Below are 16,551 nucleotides of genomic sequence, written 5' to 3' on the forward strand. Positions count from 1 at the left end.
ACTGCTTCCGGAAGTAAGGACTCTGATTTTCGTAAAGTCCCATGGCGATGGGTCGAAGTAGAGAGGTCCGGTTTGATGCAGAGCGGGCTTTGTCTGAGACCTGCACATGGGCGGCTCCAGGGGTGTTTCTAAAACATCGTGGTCGCTCTGCTTCTGACTTAGGGAGACAGAGGAAGCTCGGCAGCACCTGGAGTGACAAAGCAGCCCTATTCAGGGAAGCACTGCTTTCCCTGCTCAGCCTGGGAGGGGGCTAGAAAAGGTGCCCTAAAAATTGCTCTCCCTACCACTTGAGGACGGCAGCAGCCGTGGCTGCCTCCGCATCGATAAATTCGCGGTCGACGTCGCAACCAGAATATAAAAACAGCAAATATGACTTTCGGCGCGTGGAACGTGCGTACACTCCTTGATCGCGATATAAATATCTGCCCAGAACGGAAAACCGCAATTGTTGCCCGAGAACTTCTTCGCTACGATGTAGATGTGGCAGCCCTCAGCGAGACACATTTAGCGGAAGAAGGGGAACTGGTGGAACACGGTGGCGGGTACACTTTCTTCTGGAAAGGACTCGCTGCCTCAGAACCGAGACGGTCAGGCGTTGGATTTGCGATCAAAAACAGGCTTGTCAAGCAACTCGAAGAATGTCCTATTCACATCTCGGATCGCGTTACCACACTGCGTCTACATCTTAGAAATAACAAATATCTGAATGTCATCAGCGTCTATGCACCTACCTTAGACAAGTCTGATGATATTAAAGATAAGTTTTATGAGGAACTTGCAAAATGCATCAAAAGCGTAAGGCCTAGAGAGCAGATTCTTCTGTTGGGCGACTTTAATGCCAGAGTCGGACGGGACTACGATGCATGGCCCAAGGTTTTGGGTAGGCGTGGGGTCGGGTGCATGAACAGCAACGGACAGCTATTACTGAGTCTTTGCGCACAATTCCAACTTGCCATCACTAGTACAATGTTCAGGCTTCCCGCTAAATATAAGAACACCTGGATGCACCCAAGGTCTAAACACTGGCATCTAATTGATTACGCTATCGTGCGGCAGCGAGATGTTTCCCAGGTCCAAGTCACCCGCGCAATGCGTGGTGCCCACTGCTGGACTGATCATAGGCTTGTTGTTACTAAGCTGCGTCTCCGACTCCAGCATCCTCGTCGATCTGGAAAACCTAAGCCGTATGCGAGTTTTAACGTGGACGGGCTAAAGGATCCTGTGACGAGGGAGAAGTATGCTCGCACTTTGGCCGCTGGATTACCATCTCTCAGCAAAGATGTTCGCCGAGTTGATTATGACTGGAATGCTCTGTCTTCTCATATTCTAGATACCGCTACATCTACTTTAGGTCAAAAAGTCCGAAAGTCCGAGGACTGGTTTGATGAGAATGACGGAGTCCTGATGGCGGCGATCGGCAAACACCGACGTTTTCTCCGACAACACCGTGGAGCAAACCGATGTGCGAGCACTAAGGAGATCAGACAAAGTGACCTGGAGCTTAGGCGACTATCTCGGGAAACAAAGGATAAATGGTGGCGGGAGAAGGCTTATCACATTCAGTGGCTCGCTGACACTAACCAGGTTGGAGAGTTTTATGGTGAGGTTCGAAAGCTAATAGGTAAGACCCCTTTTGCAAAAGTACCTATTAAGCCTGCTAGTGGCAAAGGTCTTCTCAAAAGCAAAGGGGAAATACTCGAACGTTGGGCGGCACACTTCAGCACTCTGCTGAATGTAGACAGGGCTGCTGACTTAGAACACATTCGTTCGTTACCTCAACTCCCAATATTTACTGAGCTGGATAAGCCATTATCGTGTGAGGAGATTGCTCTTGCCATTAATCAACAGCAAAATAGGCGTGCGGTGGGCATTGACTTTATACCAGGAGAACTGCTTAAGCACGGTGGTGATGAGTTGCAATTGGCTATCTGGGAACACTTTGATCGTATGTGGAAAGAAGAACAGGTCCCATCTACTTTTAAAGTATCACGCATAAGGGCCATATATAAGAACAAGGGTGACAGGTCCGATTGCGATTCGTACCGTGGTGTTTCACTTCTGTCGGTCCCCGGAAAGGTTTTTGCCCGTGTACTACTTAACCGTCTTATGAAGCTTTCTGAACAACTTTTGCCCGAGACCCAGTTTGGCTTCCGACCTGAACGAGGTACGTGTGAAGCCATTTTCTCTGTACGTCAACTGCAGGAGAAGAGCAGAGAGCAAGGTCGTAATTTATACCTCTGCTTCGTTGACCTTGAGAAGGCCTTTGACAGTGTGCCTCGAGAAGCCCTCTGGATTGTACTTGCGAAGATCGGGTGTACAGAGAAGTTTGTGAGGCTCCTGAGACTTCTACATGACGACATGGAGTGCTGTGTCGCTGTCAACGATGACCAGTCCGATTTTTTCACAGTTACCTGTGGGGTGAAACAGGGATGCGTCTTAGCACCCACACTGTTTGCGCTGTACTTTGCAGCTGTAGTACAGGAGGTCATACAAGTAACCTCTGAAGGGGTCCGCATCCGTTTCCGTACGGACGGCGGTATATTTAATCTGACTCGACTGAAGGCCCGCACCAAAGTGTCGCATGCTCTGATCACCGAAATGATGTACGCCGATGACCTATGCTTTGTTGCAGAGTCCCCAGACGGCCTGCAGCTGCTGATGTCCGTTTTCGACGAGTCGTGCCGAAAATTCGGCTTAAAAATCAGTGTCAAAAAGACGGAAATAATGTCTTTAGATATACAAGGTCACGAGACACTGGTTATAAAACTCGGTGGGGAGGAGCTGAAGCAGGTCGACAAGTTCCGTTATCTGGGGAGCACAATTTCATCTAAATGTGACCTAGATGCGGAAATCAACAGCAGAATCGGCGCTGCTGCTGCATCGTTCGGCAAGTTGGATGCGAAAGTCTTCAGCTCCCATGATCTGAGGCTGGCGACTAAGATCTCCGTCTACATGGCTGTTGTGCTGCCTAATATCCTTTACGCTGCCGAAACATGGACCGTGTACCGCCGTCATATACAAACGCTCGACCGATTCCACCTCAATTGTCTTCGTAAAATACTCAATATTCGATGGTCTGATCGTGTACGGAACACTGAAGTGCTGCGAAGAGCCAATGTGGATGGCATTGAGGCTTATCTTATGCGGCGTCAGCTTCGGTGGTGCGGACACGTGTCGCGCATGGCGGAGCAAAGAGTCGCTAAGCGCATCTTCTACTCGGAACTTGAGGAAGGCAAGCGTAAGCATGGCGGTCAACTCCTCAGGTACAAAGATGTGCTCAAGCGACACATGAAAAATTGCAGCATCGACCCGCTGCAATGGGAGCAGCAGGCAGCCGGACGGCCAGAGTGGAGGGCGCTAGTTAAAGCTAGCGTCCAGAACTTTGAGGATAGGCGGCTCTATGAGCTGGACGCCAAGCGAGATGAACTAAAGGTTCGACCACCAGCGACCTTTAGCTATAACTATGTTAACGGTGTGCTAGCGTGCCCGCTGTGTGCGAGGACTTTTACACACAAAATTGGCTACATAAGCCACGCACGAGCACACCAAAGAAAAAAAAACGGAGTTGAATGCAGTCGCCGTGGCCGTAATCGGCCGGGAGGAGTATATATATATATATATACTTTTTGAACTGAAATCCGCAATAAAAAATATTCTAATAAAATTTGTAGCGTAAATAAATCACTTATAGTGCGACAATAAACAACGCCACGGCTGTAATTACATATGGGTCAATTGCTTTGCGACATCTTGCTAGTTCGTTAAACTGCCTTTAGCGAGTATACAACAAAAAAAATCACTTAAGAAACTCGCCGAGCAGGCACGTTAAACCTTTACCAGTTGGCAAAATGCCATGAGAGAGTCATAAAATTGTGCCAAAATAATACATTAAAAAACCTTTTCGGAGAATAACGTATATGCAAACTTAGTTAGTGATCAATAGGAACATGAATCTTTCACCAATTTCTTAAATCCGTCGAAAATCTTCTTTAAAGTGCAGATTACAGTAGAGATTACGCTTTTTTAAGGGACACATAAAATAAAATCTATCAATTCGATGTCTAATATGGATGAAAGCTTTTAGCACATTTGACACCAGCTGCGAGCGCATAAGTGCGCTTCGCGCGTCTGAGACACTTTATAGGAGTTATCGTTTTAGAATATTGTACGTGATAGTAATATCTTTAAGATGCTCACATATTAAATCATAGTGCTGTTATTTAAGTTTCATATTGCCGAGATAAATAAGACTTATTTATTTTAGTCTGTTTTTAATATAAACAGCAAATACGTTACCGTTTAACATATTATAATTACTTTTATTAAATCAAATATATAAAAGAATGAATATTGCACCTTTTTAAGACATTGCACCCCAGTTGAAAATATTAAATACTGCATTCGTATTCATAAAAAATTGCCTTATCTTGATGAGTTTAAACGTCGGTCAATTTTATTTTACGAAACATTTTTATAAACGCAGAAATGAAACTGTAAACTGTTGACGAATTCTCTTGAGTTCGTCAATCTATAATATATATAAAAGCGAAAGGTCACTCATCACGAAATCTCCGAAACTGTAACACCTACAAAGTTGAAATTTGGCAAGTAGGCTCCTTATAGGACATAGACATCCGCTAAGAACGGATTTTACGAAACTCGACCCCTAAAGAGGTAAAATGGGGGTTGCAAGTTTGTATGAAAGTCCTATGTTTTTGAAGTAAGAGACTTGAAATTTAAAATGTACGCTCTGTAGATGGTGAAAAGGTGTCCAAATAATGTACCTTTAGAAATCAACTCCCTTTTAGGGTTAAAACGTCGGATGGTAGGTTGACTCACTTATAACGAAATCTCCAAAACTATAACAGCTATAAACTTGAAATTTGGCAGGTAGATCCTTATAGGACGTAGACATCCGTTAGGAAACGATTTTACGAAACTCAACACACAGAATAGAATAGAACAGAACAGAATAAAATAGAATAGAAGAGAATAAGGAAAAAAGAGAATAGAACAGAATAGAATAGAACAGAATAGAACAGAACAGAATGGAACAGAATAGAACAGAACAGAACGGAACAGAATAGAATAGAACAGAATAAGGAAAAAAGAGAATATAGCAGAATAAGAACAGAACAGAATAGAACAGAATAGAAAAGAATAGAACAAAACAGAACAGAATAGAACAGAACAGAATAGAAAAGAATAGAACAAAACAGAACATAACAGAATAGAATAGAACAGAATAGAATAGAACAGAATAAAACAGAATAGAACAGAACAGAATAGAATAGAACAGAACAGAATAAGAAATGAATAAAATAGAGTCGAACAGATTAGAACAGAATAGAACAGGAGACGAACAGAACAGAACAGAATAGAATAGAACAGAATGGAATAGAATAGAACAGAACAGAATAGAATAGAACAGAATAGAATAGAACAGAGTAGAATAGAATAGAATAGAACAAAACTTAACAGAATAGAGAATAGAACAGAACAGAATAAGAAATGAATATAACAGAATAGAACAGAACAGAATAGAAAAGAATAGAATAGAATAGAACAGAATAACAACAGAATAGAATAGAACAGAATTTATTATTACATATTATACTAGCTGACCCGGCGAACTTCGTATCGCCTAACACAAACTTTATCGTATGGTATTAAAGTTCAAATTGACTTTTAAGTATTATCACAAATCTTTTGTATGGGAGTATAGAAGTGTTGTTTTTAGACTTTTTCAGGAAATTCAATTTTTTTTTTTTTAGAATTTTTCTCTCCGTAAGAACCATCCTCGTACTTCAAGGAATATTTTAAAAAAAGAATTAGCGAAATCGGTCCAACCGTTCTCGAGTTTTGCGCTTAGCAACACATTCAGCGACTCATTTTTATATTATAGATACAGATAACATATATATACATCTATATATATATAAAAGCGAAAGGACACTCATCACGAAATCTCCGAAACTATAACACAAACTTGGAATTTGGCAGGTAGGTTTGGGGGTTGGAAGTTTTGTATTAATGTCCTATGTTTTTGAAGTAAGAGACTTGAAATTTAAAATGTAAGCTCTATAGATGGTGAAAAGGTGTCCAAATAATGTATATTTAGAAATCAATTCCCTTTTGGGGTTAAAACGGGGGATGGTAGGTTGACTCACTCATCACGAAATCTCCGAAACTATAACAGCTACAAACTTGGTAAGGAGATGTCCAAATAATGCATCGTAATCTATATAAAGAGAAAGGTTACTGACTCACTCATCACGAGAACTCAAAAACCGCTGGATGGTCGATCCATCAAGGATGGACAAAGATGAAATTTGGCAAGGAGGTAGATGATTGTTAGTAGACGTCCGCTAAGAGCGGATTTTGCGATATTGTGATTGTTGTGTTTTTGCGAGTTTGTATAAAACATATGCAGCAGCTATATGTTCGCCTGATAGGTTATTTATACTGCAGCCGTAAAATAAAACTAAAAATGTGGTATATAGAGAGGTTTTATAAAAACAACTTTTAAATTATACTAAATTGTGCCTTTTAAAAAGTTACTCAGTCTGATAAGCATTTCAAGTGACTGAAATAAAAAAGTAATTTGCGTTAAACATCTTAATAGAAACGCATATCTTTATAACCACTCGGACGTAGTCGCGGGCAACGGTTAGTGTATAATAAAACAAAGTCCCCAAAAGTGTGTGTAATCGATTCCCTCAAAATCTACTGAACGGATTTTCATGTGGTTTCACCAATAGAGAGAGGGCTTCAAGAGGAAGGTTTACGGAGCGGCTAAGCCGATTTTGATGAGAGTTTCACTGAAAGTTTGCCGCGAAGTTTTTGTGACACACTGATTTCAACGCGAGCGAAGCCGCGGGCACAGCTAGTATACTATAAAATGGAACGATTAGTACAATAATACTTACACTTTCGAATGCTGACACTCCAAAATAAAGGTATTATTTAACTAGTTATTATTGTACTAAATATTGATCAAATAGGCAAAAATGACAACTAGCTTTATTAGTATTAATTACTTAGGTATGATAAACGCAGAAAATTTTCTCTATATTAAATAATATATACATATCTTTAACTTCAAGTCCCGCAATGCTTGAAGACAAAAGTCTTCGAGCAATGCGTCCTGCCTGTGTTAACATACGGAGCCGAGACGTGGACATTGACGAAGGGACTGGTCCACAGATTTAAAGGTGCTCAACGTGCAATGGGACGGGCTATGCTTGGGGTTTCTCTCAAAGATAGGATTAGAAATGAGACTATTCGCGAGAGAACGAAAGTAACCGACATAGCCCACAGAATTAGTAAGTTGAAGTGGCAGTGGGCTGGTCATCTGTGTCGCAGGACCGATGGTCGTTGGAGTAGACGGGTCCTGGAGCAGAAACCGCGTCTTGGCAAACGCAGTGTGGGACATCCTACGGCCCGTTGGACCGACGATCTACGTAAGATTACCGGTGTAGGCTGGATCAGGATTGCGGAAAACCGGGATGTCTGGCGCGAACTTGGGGAGGCCTATGTCCAGCAGTGGACTGCCATAGGCTGAAGTGAAGTGATGACTTCAAGTCTCCTTTTGCACAACTTATTTTGTATAGTTATGTAATAAAGTTAGATAAATGAAATAAATAAATAATGTACTTAACTTTTTAATTAAAAAAAATACTGTAAGTATCTTATTAACTCTACGGAACAGTCATAAATGCAAAGCTTTTGCTAACGGATGATATAGCTACGTGGAAAGCTCAGGCTGAAAAAACTCTGTTTTTGTTTCAAAGAAATCGGTTCTGTATTTTCGCGTGTATATAAAGTTCATGGCGAATGAAATGAGATCGTGTTATATTAGCCTAAATTTTAATCTAGTTTCAGAATTCTGTACAAATTAATACAAAGATCATTTCGCAAGCTCCGACAAGCACTTGACCGCCTTTTTATTTAAAGTATTTTAGTTTCGTAAAATTATTCTTATAACTAGCGACCCGCCTGGCTTTGCACGGTTGCAAAAACTATCAGTTTCCCTTTAATATATTATGCATGTATTATATATATGAACCTTCCTCTGGAGTCACTCTATTTACTGACGAAAACCGCATCAAAATCCGTTGCGTAGTTTTAAAGATCTAAGTATATACGTATATAGCGGGAAGCGACTTTATTTTATACTATGTAATGCTTTAAAAAACTAATTTCTCAAAGCTATGTTATTACTTCTATCTCGAACACCAAATGAGATTTGCACTTTAACGATTGGTGATTGCAACTCAACTTTGAAAATATAGTATGAATAATCATTGCTTTTATCTATAATAGATTTTGTAACTAGATATGTAGCGATAGGGTTAAAAAGAAAAGTTATTAGCTACTAGGTAAAGAAAGAATAAATGCAAGTACTATTATCACTTCGGCCAACTGAAATAATTGCGCTAAATTGCTATTTTTTTACTTTGTACCCGTGCGACAGTAATTCGACAGTAATATTAATATAAGACAGCCCCAATCTTGAAGAAAAAATAAAAATAAATGAGCCGTCAAGATTTCCCCGTTCAAGTAAATATGTTATTTTCGATTCCACGTTCAAAAAAAAATTGGGTTAGAACGCCACTAAAATAGATTATTTAAAGAATATAACGTAATAACAAAAAACACAGAAATTGATGTGGATTTTCCTCAGACAGCCTACCAAAATTTAAAATCAAAGTTACTACTACTTGACTAGCCCGTTGGACCAGTTTGTAGTGACCCTACTTTGTGCTCGGGGCGTTGTGGGTTAGATTCCCACCCCAAGTCTGGCTGTAATATATATGTTTATTTATATATGTATTATTTATATGTATGTTTATCGAAGAAAAATATGTAGCTATTGCTATAGCTAACTAGTGTTGGCTGTTACCTATAACACAAGCATTAAGTTGTTTACTTTAGGAACAGATGACCGTGTATGTATGTTATAAATAGGTATGTATTGCAAGCTATATTTCTCCTGTATCTTGACACTAAATGTAAATGTCCTTCAATATCGATCATGCTTTATATGTTTTTTCAATTGACAGTTTATACTTTATATTTTGTATATAAACTTTCTTTTGAACAATGTATAGCTGATGTTAAGTTGTTATTTTTTTATAGATGTCTTGAAAACATTAAAAAAAATGTCTTTCTTTTCTTTTTTTTTCTTTGTAATTTATAATATGAACAAGAATTTGTTATTAAGAGTTTTTAGTTATTGTTATTTACATTTATATAATTTTGAAAAATTAATAAATAAAGACAACATAGCAAATAACTCTAAACATTGTAAAATCTATATTATTAATAATAAACTAGTATAAATGTATGTTTTGTAAGCTAGCAAATATTTCAGATGTTTTTAAGTCAAAGTATGATCCTAATTAGCTAACTTATATGACTATATGATATAGACTTATTATGAACAATACGCATCGTCAGATTTGTTTCATACCTGTAACGTACACGGAGTACGTTAGCGATATACGTCAGAAATTAAGAAAAATATTATTAAAGTTTTTATACGTAAAAAGTATATATTTTTATACGTAAAGTATGTATAAATTGAAAAATATTTACGTATAAATATCTTGTTATAATTTGGTATAAGCAGTTAAAGAAAAACGAGTGTGCTTTAGACCACACGACTGAAGTAAAGCTTCTTTAGCACTAGGCCTACACAATAGGCTTACACTGTGTCTTAGATATACGAAACGTAACTAACGGCTATGAGAGAAAGAGAGTAAGAAAATGTTTGCTCGCACCCCTATCTCTTTCTTCGTTTGCCTCGTCCGATCAAAATATTTCATAACGCTTTCGTCACGCATTCACCGGCTCACTCCCTGAGTCAAGCGTGCTTAAAGAAGTTTTAGATCACCAGAAAATTTAAAAAATACTGTCGATTAAAATGTCTTTATTTTTATTTAGGTGTCACGTTCGGGCGCTCATCAAGTTGTATTGCGTGGTGCTTCAAAAACCCTGAGCGGCCGGTATCGATGCGAGGTGTCAGCTGATGCGCCGTTTTTCCATACCGTGTACAAAAGTGCTTACATGCGCGTCATTGGTGAGTAAACAAGTACAATTCACTATCAAGCTATACAGTTATTATCCACGTACTTGATGCCAGTCACGTAGCAAGTGATCATTATACCTATTCATTTACAATAACTGTCTCTGGTTTCAAACAAAAAAATCTGACTTCAGTTTACACGAACAGGTATAGTACAATACAAATTATTACGGGTAACTCAAAAACTGTACGACAGATGTCGTTTAAATTTAAATAAAACCAAACCACTAGCACAAGCTTTCAAATATTAAAAGAACCATTCAATCCGTACACATGAAAAAATACAGTCAGTTATAATTAATTAGTCAGGTAAAGTTATCTTGGGTAAAAAAACAACACACATAGTGAAATGCGCATCTATTGATTTTGAAAACTATATAAAAATCTTCTTGCACGGATATCCTACATATTGTACATTTACAAAGACAAACAAATATACGAAGAGCCTTACTTGCTAAATTAATTTTGTAGGTTCAAGAGTTTAGGAGTAGTGGTATTTATTAGGTCAATCAATCAGTGATTTAGAACATATTGTTTTATAAAATATCCAAAAAGTAAAATTTTACATGCATTCAGAATATAACTTTATTCATTTATCGCGTCCTATGTATATTACTAGCGATAAGAAGTACCTACTCATAAGGCCATTATTACATTGAAGTAATTACATCTAGCTAGTTTTTATTGCTATCTAGAGAAAAGTATTAGTGTAATCAGCTTCTGCAATTAGGATAAAACTCCTTTAATAAAATTAGTTTACCTACAAACTAATAAACAATGAACTTGCCGTTTGCTTACTCGGAGATTGGTTATTGATTGCGTAAACGTAATTAAAAGTTTGTTTGGCAATTTAGTAAGCTAACAATATAGGTGAGTCAATCAGGTTTACTTTGATTTTAGCATCACAAAATTTGCATCTGCAATCTGTCTTCATTAACATGTATGAATGGTGTACTGGAATTTTGTTGACTATTTTAAACGTCTACCTAAATAATATGTATAATCCTATTACTATGTCGTGGAATTCTAAATCGTAAATCAGAACTATTGTTCAGCAATAAACGCGGAGAACACAGGGGATGTTTGATTAAGGTTTATCTTGTTTAATTTACGGTTATTGTTCAGCAATTCGATAGCTTCAAGGTGTGCTAAGTTTGCGTATTAGGTGAATTTATGACCGATTCGGCTTGTGGTATTTTTTGATGTAGATAAACTATGGCATATTAATCATTTCAAAAATATACATAAACATTATATATATATATATATATATATATATATATATATATATATATTATTGAAAAGTTTCTTCAAATGGAAAATTCATTCGTAGTCGTTCATATTTAACATATCTTAACATTTTTGAATATCATATCAAAAATTGACTGCTCCAGCGGGGTTCGAACCCGCGTCTCCGACTGACCGTGTCGGCGCTTTAGCCAATTATATATATATATATGGCCTATGGAACGATGTACCCGCTAGATCGAAATATTTGATATGATGATTTTTATTTTCATTTAAGCGAACCGTGGCGCCGTCTATAGTGAGCTCTTTACAGAAACCCGTAACTATTCAAAGTTTCATATTACAATGAAAATCTTTGTGATGAATCTTTGTGAAATGATATTGAAAAATGTTTAGAATTCCTAATGTGTGGGTAACACAAAAATAAAATCGTACATATTAACATATCTTATTAGGTGTAAAACATATTTAAAATTCGTGAACAAATATAAAAATTAAAATAATATAATATATTTTTAATTTTATAAATAATAATAATAAAATATATTTTTACCTATATAAATAAGCTAACAATTTAAATAACGTTCTAATAGTGTGTTAATTTTTGTTATACGATTTATATTGTACGTATAATGGAGACTGTAAACAAGTTGTCGCAATGTTTCTTTGTCTACGAACTCCTTGGCTGGGCTACGTATATAACAGTAACAACAATGTATACTGTACTTAAAGGAGAACTTTGCTAACGAGGTTTGCGGAGAAGTTAGTCACAACCTTACAATAATCTATAGCTTAAAACTCAAAATTAAATATATAAAATATAAAGTATTGGGCAGGGTATATAGAAGATACAATAATATTATAAAAATAAATTTGATGCGTAAATGAGATTAAAAATAATTTAATCTGTAAATCAATATACTTTATAATAAAGTATAAAGTAGCTTGCATTTTGAAACACGTCATAAAATGTTTGAATCTATTTAACTATTAAGTAAAGCGATTAAATTATTATTTTTTTCTGTTTTGATAAAGTAATCCTAGTATCCTTATGCGTGAAATAAAATTAATTTACGATTTACTCTTTTTAATAGTCAATCTGTTGGAGTGGTGTTTGTAGACGCCAAAACAATGACGGTTTGTGGGTTCGATTCCCGCTAGCGCCATCGCTATATTTGTTTTTGTACAAATATTTGTTTCTGGTTTGGACCTCTGTGCTTGTGGGTCTCCCCATCGTGCCTCGGAGAGCACGTTAAGCTATTGGTCCCGGTTGTTATCATATACATACACCTGGTAGCGATCTCATAGTAGAAAATATGTGCGCCAGCCCTCAGAGGAGCTGCGTGATGGAATAAGCTCCGATAATTCTCCTACATAGAGAAAGTATTTGCAACGGTAGAATTGTTACAGAATGTATCGGGGTCAATTGGTCAATCATTACCCTTTTTTTAGTATTAAAAACTATTTAGCGTTAAACACTTATAAATTTTACTCTGTACCAAGTTCAACCATTCTGCCATAATAGAGGGTGTTACGGACAAACGAAACACGTTGAGTTTATTTCGGCCGTTCCCCTCGATCGACGTTTCAACCGATACGAGAAAATTCCGACATGAACCTTGATGGACGGACGTATATGCAAGATGAATATACAATACCGACGTTCCCGTAGCCTCGTTGAAAAAAAAACGTACGCTCTTGGCAGGCATTATCTATTCAAATATGTTAATTTAAATTCGTTATCCGTTATTCTATAGCTTAATAAAGGTTTGATTTTACTTCAATGGTTTAGCAAAAACGACTTGTCATCGTTTTAGGGCCGTTTGGAGTGTGAAATATGATTTAATTTTATGTCTAGAATTTTTTATGTTAATAGAATTAATAAAATTGTATTTTTAATTCTAGAATTACCAGAGGGTGTTCCTTTGGTGCGCGCACAGAAGAGTTGGTATACTGTAGGCGATATGCTAAGGGTTAATTGCACGTCACCTGCTGCAGACCCGCCGGCGAATCTGACATGGCTAGTCAATGGATATGAGGTTAGTGGATATTTATTTTCAGTTTGTTATTTTTTACACTTGCATCGAATAGATAAAATTTACATACCTACAACACAACATTTGCTGTATAAAATTTGTAAGCGATGCTAAACATTTTTAATATCATATCAAAAATACCGATCGTTCCAGCAGGGCTCAAACCCGCATCCCCGACTCACCGTGTCAGGTCCGTTGACATTCCCCGCTGGAACGGTCAGTATTTTGATATGATATTAAAAATGTTTAGAATATCCCCATGTGTGGGTATTACACAAAAAAAATATACAAACAAATTAAGAGATGCTAATTTAAGGAAACCGACTGACTAAACTAATAAATAATCATTATTTACGCTTCAGCCTCTAAGGTCCCACTGCTGGGGATAGGCCTATTTATCTTTGAAGAAAAAGGATCAGATCCACCACTACTATGAGTAACGATCGCTATCAGGTGTACATGATAACAACCGGGACAGACAGCTTAACGTGCTTTCCGAGGCACGGTGGGGAGACCCACAAGGACCAACAACCAGACCGGAAATAAATATTTGTATAAACACAAATATCCACTCCGAGCGGAAATCGAACCCACGACCATCGGTGTTTAGACTCTGCTGATACGGCACACGCGCCGTTACACCAGAGCGGTCGTAATTATTTATCATTGAGTTATTATTTTTTATTCTTTATGTTCTAAATGACCTAAAAGCTATAATCAATGTGCCTAATTTGTCAAAAGTTAAAAGGCCTCGATATCCCGCCACCGGATACAGCGTTCTCGAGGGGACAGTCTGATATAAGCGATACGTCACTAGAAGACGCGAATAGAATTATTTTCAGTCCATGGGACGCAATATCTGGTTACGAAGAAACTGCGACTGACGTCATAGACATCCCAGGTGACATTGAAGATTCACTTGGTTCAAATTCTTACAAGAAGCTCGAGAGCTCGACGCGAGGACCCCTTAGACTAGAACAAATTGCAAGCAAAAATATTAGCGCGGAAGAAGATAAATGTAATAAGTCTTCCTCCTTCAGTCAACTCGTTATACGAGTGCAGAATTCACATTTTCATAAGGTATGTGCATTTATTTGAATCTTGAAAATATTTGCATTTCGACTGATGAAATAACTATATTTTTTCTTTTTCAAGAATAATACTGTGTCGTAGAATACATTATTTACGCTCTTTTAAAAAATATATATTTCATAAAAAACTTAAATTAATAAAAAAATAATAATAAACACTTATTCAGGATTTACGCATTTTAAATATTAAACAAGTGACATCTAGACAGTTGAATATTAATATTTAAATAAGTGCACCCGCAGAGAACTGTTAACAGGCGATACCCGGAATTAATTTTATTTTATAATAATAATAAACGCTATTAAAAAATTGAGGTTGGTGGTAGAAAGGTGAAAATTTAGGGTTGTATGTATTTTTATTGAAAAAATGAAATATAATTAAAAAATATTTTGCGGTGAGCTTCCCTTACATTTAGGAGGAAAGGAAAATATATGTTGGCCGATTCTCAGACCTATCCGATACGCAGTCAAAAAAAAATCGGAAAATTTCGTTTATTAGATATTTTGAAGTAGGTATATAATTAATAAATTGCAGTAGGTATACTGCAGTGACAAATGTCAACAGTAATGATTTATATATATATGTATATATATATATATATATATATATATATATATATATATATATATATATATATATATATATATTTTACGATTCACATTATTATTTGAAAAAAAAATTAATACATCATACATCATAGTTTGAATATATCATAGTTGAAATATTAATATTAATAATGAATACATCATAATTGAAATATTTAACACATGCTGAATATTTATATAGGCAACATATTATTTGTTTATCGTGGTCAGGATATTTTGTAGAGCCGTTTAATGAAAATTTGTTTAAACCATAAGAATCGATTTTCATATAAGGTCCCCGGTATAAAAAAATATGAGGAGTAAAATCTACTGAACGGATGACCTCGTTACGTTTCTCGTAACGCCATCTATCGGAACCAATAGGGTTACGATTGATGGTGTAACGACGTTTTCTAATAACGCTATCTTAGATAGATAGATGGCGTTATTTGATTCGTTTATTGACCATTTGATAAGGTATTAATCTTTTTCTTAGACTAGTAAGCCTTTTTTGTGCCTATTTAGTCAGTCCAGCTGAAGGAGTTAACTCCAGTCGTACGTCGGAGCTGACACACACACTTTTTTATTTATTTATCAAATTGCTAGAGATCAGAAGTAAGAATATAAATACGTTGAAGTTTATAGGAATTTTATAGGAAAATGTTTAAACTATAATTTCAAATTTCGAAATTTCTGCACAGGGGCGAATGAATGTAACGTGCGTGGCTCGCATATTGACAGTTTGGTCGGCGAGCACAGTGCTTTTACTAGACGAGGAGCGTCCCCAAATAGCTCCTGTCATGGGCAGTCGGGATACGAACTCCGGTAAGAAGTTTCTGAAGTCATACCTAAGTATACGTTTCTCAGAACGTGTTTGAAGACTAGAAATGAAATAACAAGTAGTTTATACCTTTTGTTACATACACAAATGCATCTTATTTTGACATAGTTTAGTTTAAGATATATTTTACTATTAATTTAAGTATCTATCTCAAGAAAATAATTTATTTATACTTTACTCTATTACTTTTAATTGTATTTAAAAAACTAAGCCCTAGGAACGCATAAGCAGTGAAGTTAAGGGTATAAATGTTTAAATATTATATGGTTAGAAATAAAAAAGACCACAACAACGACCATTAAAACTGTTTCTAGTTTTTAATTCAAATGTATTCCCGCCTCATCTCTTCACGTTACAAGCTCTTCTTGATCAGTTCCAAAGTCTTAAGGACTTTGAACCGAGAATCTCTCCAACCCTTACATTTATCAAATAAAGAGGACACTCTTTAGCTGACAAATGTGTCAGATTTACTATCTTCAATGTTTCTCATTTCCCGAATTCACTCATTAATGTTTGCTAGCGTTGCGTCTAACTTACAAAAAAAAAAATGTTTAAACTGACATTATCACTAATTCGACATGTTTCTGTACATAATTCAACAACTGCAGTTAATCCACTAAATTCATTAGTGGCCATAACAAGACACACTAACAGCAAAAG

At 36.6% G+C, this 16,551-nt stretch overlaps 1 protein-coding gene across 1 annotated transcript; it reads left to right on the forward strand.

The window, feature by feature from the left end:
• The first annotated feature begins 369 nt into the window (after nt 1-369).
• On the forward strand, nt 370-16,324 carry LOC123654541. Its single transcript, XM_045590440.1, has 6 exons — nt 370-3,603; nt 9,949-10,084; nt 13,244-13,377; nt 14,116-14,454; nt 15,752-15,875; nt 16,206-16,324. The coding sequence occupies exons 1-6, from the start codon at nt 370-372 to the stop codon at nt 16,322-16,324; spliced, it is 4,086 nt and encodes a 1,361-aa protein (XP_045446396.1).
• The last annotated feature ends 227 nt before the right edge of the window (nt 16,325-16,551 follow it).

Source organism: Melitaea cinxia, chromosome 6, assembly GCF_905220565.1.
Source record: "Melitaea cinxia chromosome 6, ilMelCinx1.1, whole genome shotgun sequence".
Taxonomy (NCBI): Eukaryota; Metazoa; Arthropoda; class Insecta; order Lepidoptera; family Nymphalidae; genus Melitaea; species Melitaea cinxia.